This window comes from Mycteria americana, chromosome 21 (genome assembly GCF_035582795.1).
Source record: "Mycteria americana isolate JAX WOST 10 ecotype Jacksonville Zoo and Gardens chromosome 21, USCA_MyAme_1.0, whole genome shotgun sequence".
NCBI classification, from domain to species: Eukaryota; Metazoa; Chordata; class Aves; order Ciconiiformes; family Ciconiidae; genus Mycteria; species Mycteria americana.
Genome location: NC_134385.1, coordinates 3937219 through 3960882, shown reverse-complemented (window position 1 = coordinate 3960882; position 23664 = coordinate 3937219). Strand labels below are relative to the sequence as shown.

The 23664-nt window shown below is 52.7% G+C and overlaps 1 protein-coding gene across 1 annotated transcript in view; it reads left to right on the top strand.

Annotated features, from left to right (window-relative positions):
* The window catches only part of RUNX3 (RUNX family transcription factor 3), a 42417-nt gene extending 19185 nt beyond the window's left edge, over positions 1 to 23232 (top strand). Inside the window, exons 4-5 of the mRNA XM_075522478.1 lie at positions 7112 to 7276; positions 19871 to 23232. Of these exons, the coding sequence (XP_075378593.1) occupies positions 7112 to 7276; positions 19871 to 20394 (689 nt within the window). The 3' untranslated portion in view covers positions 20395 to 23232. The remainder of the gene's footprint in view (positions 1 to 7111; positions 7277 to 19870) is intronic.
* Positions 23233 to 23664: the final 432 nt, after the last annotated feature.

Genomic DNA, 23664 nt, shown 5'->3' with positions numbered 1-23664 from the left:
TTTGGCTTAGGAAGAGCAGCGTTGCAGGGAGGATTAAGGGTGCCGTGCAGGTAGCGTTGCTCCGGGGCTCTTGCTTATAGCGTTGGGCTGTGTGTGCTGGCAAAGCTCGGCAGGAGCTGTAATTATCCGACATACCAGCCAGTCTCTGGAGATGGAGCTTGGAGCTCAATCCTGGGATCGAGGGATATTAACATTCAAATGTCAGGGCTCGGCTCCAGCTCCGTCCTAGGGCAAAGGGGAAACCCAGCGCTCAGCATCCTCAAACCTTGGGAAAGTTTGGGTCTGATCTGGGTTGCGCTGCGTTACCGAGAGCAGGAGAGCGGCTGGCGAAACGCTGCTCTGTCCGGTCGGCTGCCGCGTGGCCCCGCAGCGTCAGATACATCTCGTCTCCGTGAGCCGTGCCACGGCACATTCCTTGCACAGGTCTGAACCCAGCCGATGGTCCTCCCCATCCTGGGCAGAGTATCCTTAACCAGTGTCACCCAAAGGAATTTGATGTGCTTGCCCTAATGGAACAGGTTATTAACTGGGAAAAACCAGCTATACTGGTACCACGCAGGTCCCATTTCAAGTTGTTAGATAGCAGGCATTAACTCACTGTAAATTGGCATCACTCCACTGATCTACGTAGCGACAGCTAATATATGCAGTTGAAAATCTGATCTCAGACGTGACTGAGGCAATACCAGCTGGATGTACTTGAGATCTGTCTGCTTCTTCCCAAGCACCCAGCTTTGAAATCTTTGAATCAGGGGTTTTGCTTAATTCCATGAGAACTGGATTACAGCCCATAAATGAATTTTGCCTTCCTGGAAACGGGAGCAACTGCAGAGAAGTCGGCGAGGCTGGTGGTTTTTGCACCCTGATATGAAAGCTGCTGTATTTCCCGCAGATGTGCGCCGATCTGATAGTTTGTGACACACGGGGTGAAATTTTCAGATCTGCAAATCAAAACTTTTAAAAACCACCTCATTCGCTCTGCAGTCTCAGAGACAGATTTGCAGAGGTCTTTAAGGATGGAAAGATGCAGGAAAGCACTTACGGGGATTTTCAGCAAGGCGTGAGTGGGCTACGTGCTTACACCTGATGAATTTTACCCAGCCTGCTGCTGAGAATGCCCCCAGCTTTACCTGTGCTGTGAAGTGCTTTAAATACTTTTACAAATCCAGAAAGACTCAGTCTCCCCGCTGAAGCCCTGGGAACGGGGAGCCTGTGTCCTTCAGGAATTTGTGCCGAAGCCGCATGGGAATTTGGGGGTGATGTTCCTTTTGATTTGAACATGGGCCACAGCTCTCGCATCCCTGGAGCTGTTGGGAATGCTAGCCTAGATTTCTGTTTAAATACCTGAATTAATGCCCTGCTTTGGTTTCCTTCCAGAGGGCTTAGTTTCGGGGTCTCCCAGCGTAACAAAAGGCCACAACAGGATTTAGCAGAAGGTGCCCTGCTTGCAAGGCCTCCCGTCGCAGGGTGGGCAGGGAGAGAGGCAGAGGCAAAGCCAAGGGACTAACCCATAAGCGAGAGGAGATCAGGGGCTTGCAAAGCCAGCTAATCAATACCAGGCTGCCTAGACCGAACATCTCTCCCGCTGCTGGAGCTTCAGACAGTAAAAAACCTACTGTAAATGCAACATATCTCTGTGCTTCCTGCCAGCTGGCCGGCAGCCAGCCTATTTCCTTCAAAAAGAGGGATATTTATTTTCATCCTTTTAGAGGCAGCCAATTCATCTCAGACCACCACCAGCTAAAAAAGCTTTATAAATTAGCAGCCTTTTTTTTTTTTTTGTGTGTGTGTGTGTGTGTGTATTTTCTCTCCCCCACCCCCTTAAATATTATTTTCCTTTCCTTGTTCGAGTCGGTGTAAATCCTCTGCCAGGACATGCGAGCCGAGGCGCATTGCGACACACTCCCCTTTCTCTCAAAGCTGGAGAAAGACAGTAGCGGTAGTGTCTCACGAAAGCCAGAGGAAACCAAAGCAAAGCCTCGCCGTGACTGATTCTCTTTCCAAATGGCGTAAGCAGGCCAACTTCAAACATGTGAATAATGAGTTATCTGTGCTTGACTTTGTTCGGCAGCAGAAGAGACAGTTCCTTCTAACGTTTTCCTCCTGCTCCCTCCTGTGAACTTCTGGGCTTCAACTTTTAGAAGTGGGCTGAAGTAGCGCTGGCACTTGCCAGCTGCTGCTGCTCACCGGAGCTCGGTGGAGATCTCCATCCTCCTCCGTGGAGACGTCATGTTTGAGTCCCTTCCAGCTGCCGGCACTGCGGGCAGCCCAGTTCCCATCTCCATGCTGTCCTCCCCTCCCTCTTTCACTGGCCGTGGGGCTCCACCAAATTCTTCTTGGCCGGGAATTTCCCATGGTGAGTCTCTAGCCGGAGGTGGGTTTCCAGGGAAAAGCTGAGGGACGTTCACGTCTTGTGTTATAGGTGCGCAAAGATGAAACCACCCCGACATCTGCTGTAAGGGACAGGCCTGCTGTTCCCATAACACAGGCGTTTCACATGTGGCTTGTTTCTGGAGCACATGCTGGGACTTGATAGTCTAGCCGAGACTCAGACTGGGAAAAAATTCAACCCTCTGTAGAGGATTGGCGTGCCTCTCTGAAGTACCTATTTTGAGGGCTACAAGAGGGATTTGAAAGGTGTTTTGCGCATTGAGCCGAAGTTTTATCCGCTGCCGATTGCTTTCTTGTGGTCCGTTCTCATGGACGTGTAGAGACTGAGCCACTGGGTTGCGTGTGGCATGGCTGCGCGGGCTGCTCCTGGTGAGCTCCTTCCCGGCTGAGCCGTAGAGTTTGGCTGTTCATATTTGAGCAGAGCCTTGGGTGAAGGATGGTGGGAACTTGCCGGTGGGATGCTTGGAGCCTTGCTTTCGAGGTGGATGAGTGGGGGCCTCTGTGGCCGCTGATGGCTCGGCTCGAGCTGCTGCCCCAGCCCACACTACCCTCTCCTGGTTCTTGTCTCCTCCTCAGTGCGCAAGGAGCTGAGGAAATGATCTGCAAATGTCTGTGTTAATGAACGTCCCCCCCCCGAGCTGAAACGCTCCGCGTTTCCTTCGCTCCAGCTTGCCGCCAGTGTTTCGCAGCAAGACGTCTGGGGAGGGCCAAGCCACTTCCCACCATCTGCTCTCCCGTCCTTTGGTAGCATGGGGCTACGGCGGGGGACGGGGATGAACGTGACACCCAAATCCGAACCCGCTGAGGGCAGAGAGCAGGCTGTGCAGCTCCTGACAGTAACCCCATATGCATCTAAACACGGATAAATCAGGTGGCCGCGAGCCCCAGGCACCCCAGAGGGTGTTTTTTCAAATCAAATCTGCCAGCTCAGAGATCTTCCTATCACTCAAGCCATGACGTTCCTGGAGCCCCTTTCTACCTTTGATCAACCTCCTCTCCTCCATCTCAGTAATCCGGGGAAATAGGCTGCTTTTGGTGAACGCTGTGGACACCCCCGCCCCCCCCACCGCCCGGAAACCCCATCCAGGTCCCAGCTTCGGAAGCCACGTCAGGTTGCACGCTCCTAGAAGGAAGAGCAGGGTCTGTTTGGTCTTTGAAATGTTTTAATGCGGAAAGCATGTCTTCAAATCATAGCTTTGAGGGCCCGTGCTCCAGTGCGGCGCGCACTGTTTCGCTGTCTGCATTCCAAGAAAACACCCAAAACTTCCAGTATGCTTCTTATTACCGGCCTAAAGTGTCAAATTCACGTTGGCTCTTCCAGCTGGGAAGCGTTCAATGGGATCGTTTGTTTGATATGCTGATACAGATCTTGTTATTACATCAGGATCGTAGGTGATCTGTCAATGTTTACATCGTGTCATACTCAATATCGGAGTTAACTGATTCGGAAACCCGATCCAGCGTTAAAACCCTTGCGCTGTTGACAAGAAGTGCCTAAGGTCAGTAGCTGCCATCATTTTCTAGTACTAAGGACTCTTGTTTCCATAAATATTGACCTGCAAGGCAGTGCTAGCACAGCTGGAAATGCAGTGCCAAATCGCCAACCCAACAGCAGGTTTCATGCCCCAAAAATTCACAGGTTGGGGTGATTAAGACTCCTCAGACAGATTTCTGGGGATGAGGGCTAGGGCTGTTTGAAGTCGATTGAAAATCCACCCACTGGCTTCGGGAGGCTTTGAGTCAGTCCTTGGGTTAAGCTAGAAACCACCTTCCTCTTCTCTAAGGTATGAGCTATTGTTCACTTGATGGCATTGGTTTCCTCTCCGTGACAGCTGTGGGTAGATGGGGAAGGGCTTTTAATGAAGCCAACCGCTGCAGAAATTAAAAAGCTCAGGTTGTTCTGATGAAAGAAACCCATTAATAGCAATTCTCTCTTGCGTGACAAAGTCTGACGTCCCGAGCTCTAAGTGACAAGCGGCAGGAAGTCCTGGGGAGACAGCCTGTACCAAAGAGGGTTGGCAGTCCGAGCTGGTGGTTTTTAACTCATTCGCTGCTTGTTTCATGCAGTTTAGCGCTGCCTGGTCCCTCCCCGTGTAGATGGGGTGGGATACGAACCGGAGAGGGTCTAGGAGAGCCGGGAAGGGTCCTGATCCCACCGCAGCTCTCCTCTGGGCTTTCATTCCTCAATGAGCCCCTGTGTTTGCCTTGATTTGTATTTGCATCGAGTTTTCTACTTTCTTTTTATCAGGATAGTTTTAGGGTTTGGGGGTTTTTGCTGGTAATTGCTGGCTCTCCCCGCAAACCAGCTCCTTTTCGAGGCTGTAAGAACAGCACTGCTATTTACTTGAGGCTTAAAAACCCCACGGGGCTGTGCCCGCATTCAGACTGCATGGGGACCGGAGCAACCACAGTGCAGCATGATGCAGCCACATGAAGCCCTCGGTTAAGTTGTACGGCTGAATAATCTTTAAAAACTTTATCAGCATAGAGATCACTTGATTTATTTTTCAGGATTTTCTCCGTCACATGCCAGATACTACCACAGGATAGGGTTTCAGCTGAGATAGAAGCCGAGAATTTAATTTCCATTAAATTTCTGTGGAACTTGGTCTTTGAAGTCCTTTTGGCTTCTCTGCTAAGCTCTGCCTGAGAAAACTGGTTAAAGGAAAACCGTAAATCTATTTTTCTTCTACTGTGCCCAAACGTATACTCAAATAAGAAAATGTGGACCAAAACAAGACACCTGACTGCACACACTTTGCCCCTTGGGGAAAGCACAAACACCACGTGACAGATGCTGCTCACGTCTCCGAAGGCCCTCAGATAACGCAGAGATGCCCGAGGTCTAGGGACGCACGGAGAAGATCGTTTATGGTGTTGATTTGAGGTTTCCTTCGTTTGCTTCACACAGCAGGGAAAACACATCTTCAAAATACCGCTGGGTTTTGCTTTCTGCTGGGAGTTCGTCCTTACCAAGTTTTGCTCTCTGGCGTCAGCGCGGTTTCATTCGGTTTGGACTTTTACACACCCAGGAGCCTGGGGATTGTGGAGTTTTGGGGGATGGTGGGGCTCACCTGGATGTGGAGCTCCCAGAGGAGGGTCAAAGCCCCTCAAAAACTGTGGCTGGGGGCGGTCGGCTGTTGGGATACCCATGGAACCGTGGCAGGGAGCTCAGCTGGGAGGGCGAGATCCGCTCCGGAGTCGAGGCTCTCCCCTCCCCTCTGAGCCGTCCGGCGTCTCCGCAGACAGCCTGGCAAGGGCAGCCTGAGCACGGCGAGCCAAGCAAATGCAAGATCAGAAGATATCAGACATCAGATTTACAGAGGGGGAAGTCTGGGGACTTTCTGTGACGTTGTTATAAATTGACGCTGAGCTCACACCAGGCAGATGCGAGGGGGGGAAGGAGGAGCAGCGCGAGCAAGAGGCGGCTGCGTTTTTCACCTTTCAAATGCATCGCTTTTCTTCTTAAAAGGCACCGAGAACTGAGCTTGACTTGGTGGATGCTGGCCATAGGGCTGGATCTGATAAGGCTCAGCTCTCAGAAGAGCCGCAGAAGGGTTTCTTCCCAGCTCCTCTCCTACCTCCCCGGCGTGCCTGCACATCTCCAGTGCCCCCGAGCTCTGCTCTTGATTACGCCGGGATAAGGCGTTTGCCACCTTGGGAAGGTCCTTTCCTGACAGGTGCAAAGAGCTGGGGGTGTTGGACGGCCGTCTGGCTGTAGCAGGTAAAGAGCAAGGAGAATCCAAGGTCTGAACCTGGCACTGGTGTAAAACTGAAGCAGCTCCCGCTTCTCTGGAGTCCTTCCAGCTTTGTGCGGGTGTAACTGAGACTGGAATCCGGCCCAGAGAGAGTGAAGCTGTTCGGCGATGATTAATATAGTAAAATGCGAAAGTTATGTATCAAGTGTATTTCATGCGCCTCTTGCCTCGGGACAATTAGCATAAATTTAATAATTATTGCCCTGTTCCAGCAGCTGCTACCTAAGGAGCTGGGAGTGCTTTACAAATGCTCATTAGTTGCTGCCCTGCCCGGGGGAGGTGGGTGAATCGTCTCCCCATTTTACGGGTAGGAAAAGAGGAACAGAAAAGAAGCAAAGTGAGACGGCCAAGGTGCGGTGCCGTGGCCGGGCTGCTCCTTCCCTCCTCCTGCACCCTCTCCAGCCCTGCTTGGCCCTGGTCCCATTGGGTGGGCAGAGCCGGGGAGGAGGCTGGAGAAAGACGGGAGTTTATTCTTTGTGCACTGAGCAAACGCTCTATAAAATACTTAAAATTCAATGTTTCCTTTGCCGGTTCCCCTGTCACCACCCTGCCAGGAGACGGGGTTCCTCCTGCCTTGCACGTGTCTCCCCTCCTTGTTCGGAGGGAGTGAGGGCTGGCGTAGGCTGGTCGCTCGGGCACGGCGCAGGGCATCCTGACCCTGGTGCCCGCAACCTGCTCCTCGATCGGACACTGACTTGCCGGATGATCTGGGGCCTCCCGCGCGGGTCGGTCTGTGTCTGTTCTTCAGCAGGCTTCGTCCGTCTGAACTGTGAGCTCTTCCCGCGTGTGCGTGCTGTGCAAAGCCCCCGGGGAGCCGATCTCTGCCGGGGCCACCACGCATTTACCCCCGTGTGAATAATAGCAAACCGCGAAGATGGAGGCTGCGCTGACTTTGTGTTTAACCAGGGCGCTCTAGCCAAAGGATAACTGATTAGATATCAGACTCTCTTATCATGTTCCAGGGCACAGACAAAAGCTAGAAGACCAAGCCAAACCCTTCACCGACCGCTACGGGGAGTTGGAACGGCTGCGCCAGTCCATGAGAGTCACCCCAACAACACCCAACCCCCGCGGATCCCTCAGCACCCCAAGCCACTTTGGGTCCCAGGCTCAAACTCCAATACAAGGTAACTGGCTGGGTGCCCCAGCCTGGCGTCGCACCCCGAACCCTTGTGCTCCCGACACGGCCGGGCAGGGAGCGGAGCCGTCCCGGCCGAGCAAGCCTCCCTCTGGATGGTATTTTAGGGCTGGAGTCCAGCTCTCCCCCGGGTAAGGAGCCCTGCCTTGGGGGACAAGCCAGGGAGGGGTTCGGTTGGGTTTCTTGACCCTGGAAGCCTTTTTGCACCCGTTAAATCAGCAGACGGCTGCTGAATCATAAACCCAGGCAATTTCCCTCTGTGCACCATTAGATAACGGGGTCTTAGGAAAAAAACTGAGCAGTTTCAGCCGGAACGCGAGGGAGATCAGAGCAACGTACTTTGAATCCAGTAGCTTCTTTGACATGAAGGCGCCCGCGTAGACGGTTAAGCATCAACTAGAAAGGGTGTATTATACTTTACATGCTAATCCAAATGGTTTCTTATCTTGTTGCATTGTGTTTATGCCAAGTCTGGTGATCCATCACCCAGCTCCAGCATAATTCCCCACACGTATGCACACCTGCATGGGCGCACGCGTGCGCGCACACACACACACGGAGGCTTTGCTCTTCCCATATTTGCCATCAGCGTAGCCGAGCCCTCGGGCCTTCCCCGTCAATCTGCGTCGTAGCTTGTTGCCAGGAAAGGGGTAGGAATTGCCACCAGAATTACCCGAGAGAGGTCAGTCTGCTAATTCCCACGCACCTGAATTCCAGCCCCAAACTAAGCATTGCATTTGAAAATATCCAGCTGCCTTGCTGCTCCCGGCTTTCTGCACTTCTCAGCACAGCCAGATGCCACCAGGATCTATTAAGAGAGACCGTTCTCCTGTCCGCACGTGAGACGTGCTCCTTTTCCGTGCATTTTTAATCTCGGTGGTGTTTTCCTTTGAAAATCAGCAGCAACACTACCGGGGATTTAAGGGATAGTATTTAAGCTGTTTGCATGTTGAGTTTTGGTGAAAAGCGGCCCTTTTTGGAAGGTTTCACGTGAAAAGTGCCAAAAGCCTTTGTGGTGCATTTTCAGCAGTGACGTAGATGTTTGAAAACCTCAGTGTCATTGGCAAAGAGGGTGTCTCGGGCGCAAAAACATGTTTGAAAACGTTACCCGAACTGTAAAAGCTGCCCCGCTCCTCCCAACCAAAATTACAGTGAAAATTTAATTTATTTCTCATTGAAATGCAAATCTTTATGCTTGGCATTTTCATTGATATTAGCACAGTTTATGAGAGGAACCCGGGCATTTTGTGTAGGATTATCATTTGATTTTTGTTAAAAAAAGCAAGAGGCAGAGAGAGAAAGGGTTTTATAGGCTCGTCCCATTGGCTGCATAATAAAGAAAGAGATTCTTGGGGGAAGAAAAAAAGATGCGTATTTTAAATTAGCACAGTCCCCTGTAGTGCCAGAAACCCAAAGAGCGTCGTTTGGAGCAAAGAATCAGGTGATGACACAAATTCAACAAGAAAAAAATGAAACTGGCCACAAGCTACCGTCCGTGCCAAATTCCCAAATGTCAAGTGACAGCAGGAGTGGAGACACACAAAATTAGCCATCTAAAATCATTCCTGCGGAGTGAATCCAAAGTACCAGGAATGCTGCAAAAGGCAGTTCGTGCACGCTCTGCTCTTGGCTCCCTTGTTCCCAAGTTGGAGGAACTGTCTTAAAATTACTGTGGGTTCTTACCAGCGTAACTGGGAGCAGAATCAGCTCAGTCATTTTAATCTCAGCCCTGTCCTTTTGACACAACACTGGCTATAACCAATCATCATCATAATAATAATAATAAAAAAACCCCCTCTTTCTCTCACACACACATGGCTTATTCACAAAGATCATAATTTTTACCCAAGCAAGTGGAGCCTGGCCCATGCCAAGAATAACACAGGAGTTAACAGGCCTGTAATTCTCGCGACTTGGCACGTTCTTAGGTAACACACACGAGAAGCCGATTAGCAAAAAGCATAACAAGATATTGGTTAGGAGGGCCGAACGGGGCAGGCTGGAGTTCATCCGGCCCCTGCTATCCTTTACCTGGGTGCTTCCCAACCTTAATGTTTTTAGCATCTTTGCATCCCCGTGCAGGGATTAAAAGGGGCCCAGCGAGAGACGGAGAGGCAGGTTTTCCCTCCGCAAGCACCTACGCCCGGCAGCCCTCCGCTCGTGTGCCGGAGGTGGTTGGCCTCCCGGTTCTGCTGACCGAGCAGTTTGCACAAGCGCTTCCTAATCCGCTCCTGGCAAAACCAGGCTGGGGAGCTGAGATGCTCAGAAAGGGCCTGGGCCACCGAGGGGGGGGGGGGGGATGATTCAGGCACCTCAAATCCCTGAACACAGTACACGGAGTTTGTGCTTTGAAGCAGACGGACACGTAGGAGACGGCGTTTATCTTTGGGAGGAATCAGGGTCCTTTGGAGATGTGTTTGCTCTGGCCCAGTCCAACCTTTCCTCCTCGGGAGCGAAGGCCGTGGCCGCAGTGGAGATCACGGCAAGGATGCTGGTGTAAATGGGAGAAGAACCTGGCCCTCGGCCGTTTGCAGAAGCCTTTCAGTAAAGCAGCCCCTGGAGGTTATAAATAGCCCCCATGTAAAACGATCATCCTGAGGTTAAATGGTCTCAAACCAAAAACCTCCCGGTAAGAGAAACCCGGTCATTTCTGAAGGGTATGCCAGGAAACATGGGAGGAGAGCGTGCTCAGCACCGTGGCCGAGCGGGTCAGATCCTGCTCTCGCGCTGGTTTCCCACTGCCCAGCGTCAGTGTGTTTCAGTGGCTTCAGTCTTGCCTTACCTTGTGCAGACGGGCAGAGAATCGATCCCTTCCCACGCCTGTCTGCAAACGGGACGGACTTTTGCAGCCCTCCACACACCGGATTTCATTCCCTTTTCCACTGCTTTGGGGGGAAAAAATAGGATAATTCCGGGTTCACCCTGGTGTAGCTGTGATGAGGATCTGGCTCGCTAGCCGGGCAGGTAGGACAGGCAGACCGTCATCTAGCATCAGCCCGTGCTGCTGCCCTGGCTCCAGCAGAGCAGAGCCGTTTGCCTCCGTTGAGGATTTGGCCAGTAGTTCTCCAGTGAGGTCTGGAAAATCTGAGGTTTTGAAATCCCGGCTCTCCCGTCTCCGCAGCGAGACACCAAGCTGTCATTAGGATGGCTTGAAATGGTTCCTTATTACGGGGCACGCAAAGCCAGAGCCTTGCGTGCTTGCTTCATTTTGAGTTTTGTCTTCTAGCTTAAAAAAAAAAAATCAAGTAGCTCTCAAAAGTGAAGCAAGATGTTAAAGGAACTTGCTTCTGCCCGCCTTCGGCTGCTTCTCGGGGTCCCCTTGCTCTGGGGAAGTGGGATGGTGACAGATACACGTCCTCCCGTGGAGAACCGGGATGGTCCTAGCAGCCCCCAATTCTCCGCGCGACGCTTTGCCCTTGCCCATGTTTCAGCAGTGGTTCACGCTGAACCATTTTATTCCCATTGCAACAGAGGAGGACCGCCCACGCGGCCGGCTCCTGTGTTCTAGCTTTGTGCTGGAAACATCTTCAACCACTCAAAAGCAATTGTGTGCATTGTCCGGCAACATGTAGGGGCCTTGTGTACACGAGGACAATTGCAAAGTGATTTTAAATTTGATCTACTCAGTAACAGAGCAAGCTGTTTTGATTAATGCACTTAGCCCCTTGCACACTCTTCCTATTGCTCCAGCGAGAGCAAATTCCCTTGACTTCGCAGGGAGAACAGTAAAGGCTGGATCCTTTTGCAAACTCCATTCTGCCTCTTCCAGCCTTAGCGTCTGCTGAACGGTTTGGGAGACGTTGTCTTTGCTGGTGCAGAGCTTTCAGATCTCCAGATCTGGAAACAGCTCAGCTTTAACCAGCTTGATTTCCAATCCATTACTTGAAGCCAGTGCAACATTTTTAACATAGGCCGGTCATCAGCAGAATGCTTCACCATATGCATTTAAAGTAAAAATCTCTCTCTCTTTTTCTTTTTAAATATAAATTTTTAAAGTATTACATTACTTTTAAGAAGCCTCTTGGCATAGGCAGCGAGTGCCCTATTGTTTCCGAAATGCAACGTGGCTGCTCTGAGGTTAAGTCCTGAATTATGGGCCCAGCAAATACACTGAATTGCTGCTTCCTAATCCCTGTCCAGATCGACTTATGGTTTCTTTAAAATATCCGTTTCTTAATGGATAAAAACATTCTACCATGGGCAGAGATTAAATTGTTTCCAAAGGAAGCTAGGCAAGCATTAGTGGGAAGAAAACATATTGCGGGATTCAGCTTCAGCCTCAAAGGAAGGAACACGCTTAAGATGGGTTTCCTGCCTGCTTTCAGGCTCCGCAGGCTTCTGTGCCTATCTTTAAACTGCTTTTCTGCTCCTCTCAATTACATCTGCCCGCTGCGCAGTGGATGTCCCTGAGATGAATTTGGCATGTAACGGTCAAAGCCGAACCACAGGCCAGCGCTGGACGGGAGCATCCCCCAAGAGAGAGTCCAAGCACCCGCGACCGCTGCTTTGGCCGCCGACGTGCAGCCGCCTCCGTCTCTCAGCCACAGCTCAGGGTGCTGAATCGCTGCAGTTCCTACAAAATAGCAGACGAGCGAAATAGCAGACGAGCTTGCAACGAGCCTGGCTGAATTTGCCTCGGGCTCCAGGGATGCCATCCTGCCTTTGACGTGGGATTTTCGCTATGCCGGCATCCTCGCTGCCAGATTCAGACTGCCGACGGGGAGCCTCCAGCCCGGGGTCCCGCTGCCGGAGGGCACTGCCCGCATTGCCGGGCTGCTTGGCCGCGGTGCAGCCCAGGAGGGGCAGAGCAGGGCTGGAGCCCCATCTCCTATCGCCCCATCAGCCTCCCCTATCAGCCTGCCGCTCCGCAGTGGGTTTCCCATGGCAGACTTGGCCTGGCCCAAACCTGCTCGGCAGGCAAGGTGGTCTAGCTGCAGGCTGGGTTGTAAATGCAGCAACTTCCTTTTATGTAGTCAGGGCTTGTTAATTTTTTTTAATACCCTTTGAATACAGGTAAAGAGCAAAGCGCGGGCAGGCCAGAGGGAGTGCCTGCAATCAAGGGAGCGTTTCCCTTTCAGCCCACCCACCCGCTCCAATTAGCACCGTTAGCTTATTCATTAGCTTTGCGGGATGGAGCAGCAGGGATCGAGCCCGATGCGGTGCGTGCCGGGCAGGGGGATGCGGGCAGAGGAGGGCTCTGGGGATGGCGAGGGGAAGAGAGGGGCTGTCACGGGAGAGGAAGCTGAGAAAGCCTGGCTTGTTTAGTCTAGGAAAAGGCAGGCTGGGAGCGGAGCTGATTGCTCTGTATAAATACATCCAGGGGGTAAACATCGGGGAGGGAGAGGAGCTAATGTAAGCTATGGAGGACAGTGCTGGCACAGGAGATGGGGCTGAACTGGCCCCGAGTAAATCCGGACTGGATGTTAGAAGCAGGGTCCTCCCCAGAAGAGCGGGATGGGTCCAACGAACGGCTGGGAGCATCCCAATGGACCTCGAAGAGTTCGCAGAGGAGGTCGAGGTGCGGTGCGTGATTCACTGAGCTGGGAATACCTGGGAATTTCCCTGCCTCACGGCCCTGCCCGCCTGTATAGACCGGGAGGCTGGTGCCCAGCGTATTTGGGGTCTGACTGAAAGCGGTGGGAGAGGACCCAGGAGAGCGGAGTTAGGGTTGGCGACGCTCACCGGGGTAGCTTTGGGGGCTGCGTGTGTGCCTGCACGGCAGCACACGGTACTTGAAGAGAATTAGAAAACTGAGCAGCAGACGTGCTCGGCAATCTTGAGGTGGTGCCTGGCGATGCTGTGATAAGCGACGTGTGTGTTGTTGTGTTTTGGTTTGGGGTTTGGTGGTGTTTTTTTTTTTTTTTTCAAACGCTGCAGAGGAAGTACTTGCACCCAGTTTGTGAGCTGGTTATATCAGATACAGAACAATTGCTCCATGGGCGTGTAACAACGGATGCTGTTCACACCCTCATTTTTTTTCAAGACCTCCCCTCCTCCCCCAAAATAAATTTTGCTCTATTTTTTTGTGGGGTGGGAGGAAGGGGCCGTTCTCTTTTTTAGTTGGCTCTGACTTGGAAACGAATGAACTTGTTCACATATGTGACAGCGGCGTGAGAGCGTGCCTGCCTGCGTGGGTGGGGAGGAGAGCGGCGCCTTCTCTAGAGATGAGCTGGGTCTTCAGAGATCAAATGCATCTCGTGCACCTTCCCGTACAGAGCAGATTCTCTCCCTCTTTGGCCTCCTGCCCCTCCGTGCTCCCAGATGGAGCCGTTATGATCAGGGGAAGGAAGCGGAGAGGAAGAGAGGTCAGAAAAACACTGAAAGACAACTTGGAGGTCCAAGCATCACAGAAACTAGTAGAGAAAAAATAGCCAAAGGTATATACAGAGAGAGAACTTCTGTCCCTGCTCCGTCTCGCACATGCATGCGTATTATATACATAAGCATAAAGTATCATTAGTGTTTACGTTGTCGTCAATCATCATGGCATAAGACAGGAAAGGAGGTTTTTTTTCCCCCGGGCTATATTTTTCATGACAATTTTGCAAGGCACGTATATGCATATAAATAAAACGGTGCTATATGGCCAGGCTGAAGATATTTATATATTCTATACACTTGGAGAGTGCCACACTATCAAGTTCCCTTTAAATTTCCTTTATTCTCTCTGCGTGTACCACACACTGTGAGTATTTGTGTGTGTTGTGTAATATACACACACGCTTAGGTTTATTGCTGACTTTATTCAATAAGCCACTGCGTGTTCCCCACATCTCTAAAATGGGGACCAGAGAGGGATATCTTGGGTGCTGTGGAATTGCTCAGGTCCCGTACGTCACTGCACGGCCCCAGATGATCTGATCATCTCCTGCTGCTGTACCCGGAGCCCCAGTGCTGTGCTCTGCGCGCGTGCCCTGGGTGAGCTTGTTGTTCAGGTGTCCCTCAAAGCTCTTCCCGTGCTGCGGCACTGAAGAGGTCCTGACGCTGCTTTCGCTGCCCTTTCCTCTCTCCAGGCAGAACAGATATTTTCCCGAGTTAGGAAGCAGTGGAAGCCCCCACTGCTTCTCTGGGCTGGGTGCACGTCAGCGCTGTTAGTCCTTAAAACCTCTTGCAGGGTCCATTGCCTCGGCTCCACAAAGGCTTCCAGGGGACTCAGAGCAGATCCACCGGTCCTGACCCAGCAAGGGCGCAGGGACCAGTTTCACCCCATCCAAGGCAGCTCCCAAACCCGGCGTGGTCTTCGGGGAGGTGGCTGAACACACCCAGAGAAACCTCTGTGGTCGGCAGCCTCGCGAACCAGCCTTCCCACCTCCATGCTCACAACCAGCCCTCGCCGCCCTGCCCGGCTCTGCCACCGACCCGCCGAGGTTCAGCTCCCGTCACCGCGCAGGCGCTCGGAGCCAGCTCTCCGCGTTTATCTCCTTGCCGTCCACCCGAGAAAAAACCCATATTGTCTCCGAGGCGAAAAGAAAGCTGCTGTGTCACTCGAGTGCGGTTGTTTTATCTGGAAAGGGGCTGAGTGCCTTTGAAAGCCTGTTTCTATCCGGCTCCACGTGCGGGGGGACTTGGGGGTCCTCAGAAGGTGCAAATCGCAGCTGCACAATTAAATAACGGGGTGTGTCCCGGCCTCCGCAGTCCCCTGGGCAGCACAGCCCTAACGAGGAGACAGTGGCATTACTAATCAGGGCTTTGACCTTTACATGGCTTTTATTTAATACACATTCCACACTTCCCCAAACTCCCATCCAAAACATTGACATTTCCGCTGATAGATTGGGTCAGATTTTGGAGTAGTTGGGGGACTCAATTCACTCTTACAATGGTTAAATTCTTACAGCTAAATGGGCTTATTCAGTTAGTGCAGCAGCTGGTGTGATTTCGAGAAGAAAATAAACATTTCCTTCAAATATTTTGATTGGCAACTGGACAACTGAAATACTCAAGCTCAGATTGCCAGGGTCCAAAAAAGCAAATGGGGGCTGGACGGCGAGTAAGCGAGGCAAACCGTAGTAAATCCTCCGAGGCAGCACTACCACGCAGATGTGTGTGTGAGATGCGCTGGGCTCTGCCTGTGCTGGGGAAGGGGACAGCGAGATGTGATTTTTAAAGCACGTTGTCGGCTGCGATTTCGAAGGGAGCGTGGGGCCCGAGGGTACAGCGTCACCCGCTCCTATTTTCCTGGCATTTGCTTAGCACGTTGCTTGCTCCGGGTTGCCGTTTGATGGCTGGCTGAGTGAGATGGAGGGTTGCTTTGCTGCTGAGTTAGGTGGTTATGGAGGGTATGAATGGCGATTTTGTATTTGGACCTTGCTGGGGCTATTTCAGCGGGCATCTCCTCAGATGCAGGGCAGGAGGGCCAATTGCCTTCGGACTGGGTGGCAGGCATGGGGCTGTGTGGCTCCGACCCGCATGGATCCGTGAGGTGGAGGGGCACCCCTGAGGTGAGGGTGCTGAGATGGATGGGCAGTCATGAAACAGGGGCTGAGATGGAGGGGCAGCCCTGAGGTGAAGGAGACACGATGGATGGGCAGCCCTGAGGAGGAGGAGATGGGATGGAGGGGCATCCGTGGGGTGAGGGAGCTGAGATGGATGGGCAGTCGTGAAACAGGGGCTGAGATGGAGGGGCAGCCCTGAGGTAAAGGAGACACGATGGATGAGCAGTCCTGAGGTGAAGGAGACGGGATGGAAGGGCAGCCTTGAGGCGAGGGCCGAGATGGAGGGGCAGCCCTGAGGTGAAGGAAACACAATGGATGGGCAGCCCTGAGGTGAAGGAGACGGGATGGAAGGGCAGCCTTGAGGCGAGGGCCGAGATGGAGGGGCAGCCCTGAGGTGAAGGAGACACGATGGATGGGCAGCCCTGAAGCGAGGGCTGACATGGAGGGGCAGTCGTGAGGCGAGGGCTGAGATAAAGGGGCAGCCTTGAGGCGAGGACTGGGATGGAGGGGCAGCCCTGAGGTGATGGCGCTGAGGTGGAGGAGGGACCCCGCCGTGAGGGCGCTGGGACGGCGCAGGGCTCTCCGCCGCGCTGGCGGCCCGGGCCCGCTCCCGCCGCGCCGGGTGTCGGTCCCCGCCTGGCGGCTCCCCCCGCCGAGCGCGGGCGGCAGCGAGGCCGGCGCGGCCGCGGCTCCCTCTACCGGCCGCCTCCCGCCGCGGGCCCGGCGGCCGTTGCCCCCTGCTGGCGGCGGGACGGACCCCGGCCGCGGCTTCCCCTCAGCCGGCCGGCGCGGAGCCGCGTCGCGGCCGCCTGCCCCGGCCCTGGGCCCTGCGGGGAGCCGGGGTCGCCGCCGAGCCCCGCGGCGGGCCGGGTCGTGGACAACATGGCGGTGGTTAACGAGGGGGAACCGCTCTCCACCAGGCAGCTCCGTGCCTCGGCGCGGCGACGGCCGCCTCAGCCCCGTGCGGCCGGGGCGGCTCTCCCGCCTGGGTGTGGCGGTGGGGAGCAGGGGCGGGCGGGCTTCGCCTCCCCGGGGGGCCGGGGGAAAAAAGAGACCGATTATACGGCGGAGCAGCCCGGTGTCTGGTGGCTACCGCCTGGGACGGCCAGACCCCCCCAGGTAACACAGAGACAAAATACACAAGTGGGTATTGTTTCTTGGGGTTGTGTTGGGGGTTTTTTAGCTTCAAACTGGTCAGGAGCTTTATTCTGGGCCAGAGTTTAAGCCCAAGGCCCGGCGAAGGTGACGGCGAGTTGGTCACGGTCGCTTGGATGCTCCACTCGCTCCGTGGGGCCGTGGATTTCAGTGGCCAGGCACAGCCGAGGGATTTGCTTCCTTCGGGATTCGCACCCCCGCACACTCGGACTGCAGAGGCCCAGCCCTGCAGAGTGCTGGCTGTCAGAGACGGGGGGTTCAAAGCTGGGCACCTGGAGAGCTCGCCCGCTGCCCACCCGTGTTTTGCCGGCAATAGCCAGAGTGTCTCTAGACCCGACGGTATCGCCGTGCTTTGCTGGTGTCACACACAGCCTGTAATTAACACTCTTGACACGCTCGCGTCTAAATTAGTAGCAAGGACCCATTGCCAAACGTTGCAAGTTCAGGCCAATAAAACGTAGCCTTTAAAAAAAAAAACCCCTTTGAGTGTGTTATAGAGGAAAAGGGAAATGTGCCCTGAGCACTTACGTTTTATTTCAATTTGCATTTTATGGAATATTATTTATGGGCATGTGAAAGCTAATGAAGGAGTGCGGTCTGATTGCTGAAGATTGTCATCTGCTCTCCGGAAGGTAGCGAGCAGCAGTCTGGATTTTCTGGGGGCTGGGAGGGGATTTAGAGGCTGCTTTCTCTCAGTGTATGGCAAAACAGCCCAGCTACTTGGACCGCAGTGGCAGGGCCGAGTGTGTGTAAGGAGGAAGCATTCGGAAAATAACACTTTTTCTCTCCAGTCCAAGTTCAGCCAGGATTTTTGTCCCATGGTCCTACCTTATCCTGTGATGCTGCTGGATTGCTAAAGCATCGGACTGTGGTCAAGCTGCTTCTTGCAGAGCTGGTCTCCAAACCTCAGCTCGCAGTGCCTGATAGTAGTTTTGGTGCTGCTTTTGCAGTAGCATGGCTTTGGGATGGGGCAGAGCGTCCTGCTGGCAGGCTGAGATGTCAAATCAGGTTGGTTTGGTCAGTTGTGAGCATTTTTCGCAGCATTGTGCTTTTCCAGCCAGCCCAAGCACGCTACCCCTCCACATAGCATGCAAGAGGGGCGGCCCTGCGGCCGGGCAGCCGCTTCCACGCTCGGCTCGGCTGCATCCAGCCCCGGGTGTGTGCGGAGCGGTGCGGTTCATGACAGCTTTGAGCTGCTCCTCTCTTATCTCACACCAAAGCCACAGCCACGTTCACAAACCAGGTGCTCCCCCGCCTTTCTCCTCCGTGGAGCCTGCGTGGGAAGGCAGGCGCTGCCGATTGCCCGCAAAATGGCTGGAAGGGAGGGAGGAACCTCCCCTCCCCTTCTCCTTCCAGCGGCCGATGGCTGAAGGACTCACCTGGGATGAGAAAGAGGGTTCAGATCAAATCCCCTCCCGATCTGCTCCTCCAGAGCATGCTCTTGCCACTAGTTAGCTGGAAGGGATTACCTCGAGTATTTTTTTCCTGGGGAAATGCTGCAGGGCCTGGAACACCAGCCCTGGGAAGTTAAAAATGCTTCACCGTAATAAATATATATAAAACACACATCCCTATACATGCATAGCAAATATGCAATCACACGAATGCGTGTCTATATACATATGCATATCTAAAACCAACAAGCATGTTTATCGTACTCATCTCACGCATTTTCTTGCTCTGAGTCGGTTCAAAATCCAGCCGATGTGACAAAAAAAAGTCACTGAGACCAGATGACATCCACTACCAAAGCAGAGAGGCGCGATGCCCCTGCTTTTAACAAGGCAAAAATAGGGGTCTTGGGAGTAAACAGAAGGGATGAAGAGCCACCTCCAGCTGGCCAAGGCTTTGAGCTCAGTGCACCAGCCAAGCGCTTTGGGCTAGAACTGCTCTTTCTAGAGATTGTCATCTCATGAGGGGTGTTAAAAGGCTGGGAAAGGCACAATCGCAGCGTTTCTAGCCATGTCCTCCTGCGTAACCAGTGCCAGAGCTCGGCGTGGGCCGCTGAGGTCTCGAGGACAGGGGTTTTGCATCTCTCCTTGGAGAGCAAAACTCATTTCTCTCTGTCTCAGGTGCACCAAGGTCAGAGGTGTGCTGGGCTCTGTAAGGAAATGGCACTAGCCTCGGGACAGCTGAGGTAGCCACAGAAAAGCCTTGAGGTCCTCAAAGGATCTGCTGGTCTGGATTCCCCTCTCTAACTTGGGCTGCCCGCAGGAGGACGGGACCCGGCAGCACCGGGCAGCGGTCCCTCTCCTGGCTGGCTGGCTACGACCCCCTTTGGGTTTATACCCCCCCAAGAAAAGGCATGGGGGGCTCCGGCATCCGAGGGAGCTGGGTAGTGTCCCCACCACGCTGACCCAAGTCTCCCTTCCCCCAGCAGAAGAAAGGCTGAATTTCTCACTCTCTTTATCCTCTTGGAAGGAGAAAAATACACAGAGAAATCAAGCAGAGGGATATTGTGGCTCCTAGCTTGGGAGTTTTCAGCTGTGTGTTTATCAGCTCCATCCCCTGATGGTATCAGCACGAACAGGCCACCCACAAGAAGGCTTAGCAGGCTGGTCTGGGCTCCAGCTTTTCCTCTCTGTCTCCGTGTGTGTGTATATACACCACCAACTATCTCAGGGACCGGCCGTCTGGGGCCTGCATCCATTTATTTACTACACAGCTGATGTAATGGCTAAACATTTTTTTTCTGTGTTTATGGGGTGTGTTTTTTTAATCTGCCAGAGATGAATAGACCCCTAGAGAAGTCAGCTTAGTCGTGTCCCTTCTTGGATAGGAAACAACAAATTTTAGGACAGGAAATGGGAACAACTTAAACAAATGGGTTTAGGATATTTAAGTTCCCCAGCTCTCTTCCCTGGCAGATCCAAGAGATGTTTTTCCCTCTGACTTTAATTCCTTGGGCAGGGGATGGCCCAGGCTATAGGACAAACTCTACAAGCCTCAAGGATAGTGCTCTAACCACCCACTTTCTTCCTCCACCCCAACAGGCACGTCAGATCTGAGCCCCTTCTCTGACCCCCGGCAGTTCGATCGCTCCTTCCCGACGCTGCCGGCTCTCACCGAGACCAGGTTCTCCGACCCGCGGATGCATTACCCCGGCGCCATGTCCGCTGCCTTCCCTTACACCGCGACGCCCTCCGCCACGGGCATCGGGGGCATCAGCATGACCAGCATGCCCACCACGACGCGTTTCCACCACACTTACCTGCCTCCCCCCTACCCCGGCTCCACGCAAAACCAAAGTGGACCCTTCCAGGCCAACCCCTCTCCCTACCATTTGTATTACGGCACATCTTCGGGCTCCTACCAGTTCTCCATGGTGGCGGGCGGCGAGCGCTCCCCCACCCGGATGCTCTCTTCTTGTACAAGTGCCTCAGCGGGGAACAACTTAATGAATCCCAACCTGGGCAATCAGAATGACGGGGTGGATGCGGACGGGAGCCACAGTAACTCACCGACGACCATGACAACTACTGGGAGGATGGATGAGTCGGTCTGGAGACCCTACTAGGAGGAACTCAACTGGGCACCGATAGCTTTAACTTAATCGGCCACCGTTACGTTACTCCTTTTGGCAGTGAATAGAGCAAAATGATGCCTAGGGAAAAGGTAAACCAAAGTCTCCCAAACCAAAAGCAAACCAGGATCCTCTGCATGCAAGCATGGGCAAACATCAAGCGAAGATGGACCAGGACCTACGTTACATTTCAAGATGAACGTCCACGAGGCTTGAATTTGTCGCTTGATGTGGTTCCTTTCGTATGTTTTAAGTATGTGGATTGTACATAGGGGAAAAAAAAAAAGGACATGTGGAATCAGGTGTTTGTTTCTTGCAGAACACTTCTCAGTCATCTCACTCGCACCCTCTTCCCCACACAAAGCATTCAAAAGTTACAAAAAGCTCACCCTTCTTCTGCAAAATGTTTCAGAGAAGAGAAAAGACCAGGGAGTCGTCCAAGCCATCTCTCTGCCATGCAGGAAGACTGAACTGAAAAAAAAAAAAGGAAAAAAAAAAAGAAAAGAAAAAACCCCATTGTCTCCTCTCCTTCCCTCCCCGCCAGCGTAGGGCCCCTGACCACCGAAGAGCTCCGGGACGACGCCAGAGCCGCACGCGGCACGTGAGAGTCTGGTTTACAGCACAACCGCGGGGACTCGGGCACGCGCGGGGGCTGCGCGCTCCTCGCGGGTCGGCCGGCATCAGCCATGTGAACAAGAGCTGTGATGTGATTATTATTATTTGTTGTTGACGACAGAGGTTGTATTGTTCATTTTTATCGTTGTCGTCGTTTTTCAAACAGTAACGTGGTTGATCCCGTGCCTGACAGACCCCCCTTCCTGTATGTTTACATATGAGATGTACTTTTTATGAGACGTGTTTTGTTTTGTTTTGTTTGCTCTTTTGTCCTGACCTCACCATTCAATTCTTTGCTCCTCTTGGCAAATCTCAGTGATGGTGGCTGAAGCGAAGGTGGCGTTCAGGACAATTCAAGATGTATGAGATGCACTTCCAAGCGCGTTAGCTGCAAAAGGGACTCGGGAGCCTTTGGCATGACCCTGCCACCAGTCTCTGGGTCTTCCTTTCATCCTCTCCGAGTGGCGACACGTGCAGCTGGTGGCAAAGCGTCATATTTCTCTTATGATTCTTTCCCATGTTTTCACCCAGAGCGGATTGACACATGATGACTTTTTTTAATTAAGAAACGACTTACACTTGTCAGTTCATACTGAAAGCTCTAACTGAGATTTGGAGAAAGGAGCAATTTCTACCCAGTCCCTTGGTGGTGGGAATACTGCGAAGCAATGTTATCTAGCGTTTTCCATCCCCTCACCCTCCTTTCCTTTTCCCCAAGTGACCCAGAGCACGAGTATCTTGCTGTAGATGGATAAGCTGAAGAAGGGGCACTAAAGGTACGGCCGGCCCGTCGGTAGCTGGTTGCATCACGTGGCATTCAGAGGAGCCAGGTCTCCTGGGCACCGCTCACCGTTGTAGCTGATGATACCAAAGGGTTTGCAACCGGAACGGGACCGTGACGGGAGGTCGTAGGCAGCCGGAGAGGTGGCAGGGGCTCCCCCAAGGCCGGGTTAGTGGCCTGGCTCTGATGCACGCCACAGGGTTACCTCGCCTCCTGCAAGCCGGCTGTGCTTTCTGCTGGTGTAGGAATTCGGGCTGGATTCGGGATTCCTCACAGCAGCAGGGCTGAGGGTGCGTGAGCAGGTTCCCGGGGAAGATGTAACTGTGGTACCCACTGCCCTCCGGAGCCTACCCTGTGGCACGGGGATGGGGACAGTCCCCAGCCCCCAGTGCCACCAGTAACCAAGCCTTTTTTTTTTTTTTTTTTTTTGCATGAGCATAAGAAAATTGAAACCCCCCAGCTGCCCTCCCAGCCCCTCTGTCTAAGTGACACCATTACAGCCGCGCCGCCTCTCACCAAATCTCAGTTGGCAGCTTGTCAGCACTCGGTTGAGGTACAGAGCGTTGTAATTGCACTACCACGTCAAGACTGGAGCAAGACATCCTGGCTTCCTTGGAAAGCTGCGATGACCACTCATGAGTTCAAGAAGCGACGAGAAGAACAACTCTTTTAAATAATAATAATAATAATAATAATAAAAAGCCCTACCCCAGCAAAACTGCAACCTTCACTTGCCTTAGCGACAGCGAGCACCTCTCCGGTGCTTGCCAGCTGTAGAAACTGGACCACGGCAGCCTGTGTTTTGATGCATTTACGTTTATCATCCGATTGCGCCACTGATTGAAAGCACAAAGAAAACAAGGCATTCGTAGTACTAGGTTAATTTAAGACTGTTCGTAGTGAATTTAAAAAATAAAATAATAAAAAGAATGGCAACGATGTTATTTTTATGACATATTGTCATGTGAAGGTGTAAATATATGCACCTCTATTGTATGCAAATGGTCACGAGACAGGCCAACGTTTTTTGCTTTGCACTATAATTTGCTTTTTTAAAAAAATGCACAATCGCTTGTACAGTAAAACCCCTTTGTCTGGCTCACAGAATATTTAACTATAAAATCTAATTTTTGGTCTTATTTGTTATAATAATATAATTCTTAAATGTGTTGAAGGATCCGATTCTTAATAATGCTTCTAATACTTGTATGTGCAGGGTAAAATAACGACAAACAACTAAGGAGACGAGAACAAAGATCTGTGCAGATAAAGAAGGCTAAAGTTGTTGGGTTTTTTAATGGTGTCTTACGATGGACATGGAAAAAAAAATGCTAGTGATACCAAATAATGTGGTTAATTGTGTAATATACCAGCCCTACTTGAAGGTAATGCCCTATATTTAATATGTAGCCCATCTTTTTAACCTGTAGCACTTGTCACTGGGGAGGGGGGAGGCGGGGAGGGAGGGAGAGGAAGAGGAGGGTCTGCTCCTGTTGAAGTCATTGGAAGAAGCTCTCGCTGGAGACGTCTCTGCTGCGCTGGCTTCAATGAGAACAGAGTCGGGCTCCTTCGCGAGCGGGTGGAAATCGCCTTGGTACAAAGCCATAGCAGAGTGGTCAGTTCTGCTTTTCTATTGTCGGTGTCGATGTTCTCATCCAATGTACGTGATTATATCGTCAGGCCTCCGTGTACTCATTTTAATGACTTTCCATGTGGAATAATAAACGTACGGTTACAAGTCTCCCCCGTGCCTTCCGCCTGCTCGCTTCTCGCCAGGGGAGCGAGATCCGTGCCCCGGTACCGAGGAAGGTTCGTCGCGCTGCTCTTTCTCCAGGGTCTCATTTCGGCACCTCTCCGAGCATCCCGGT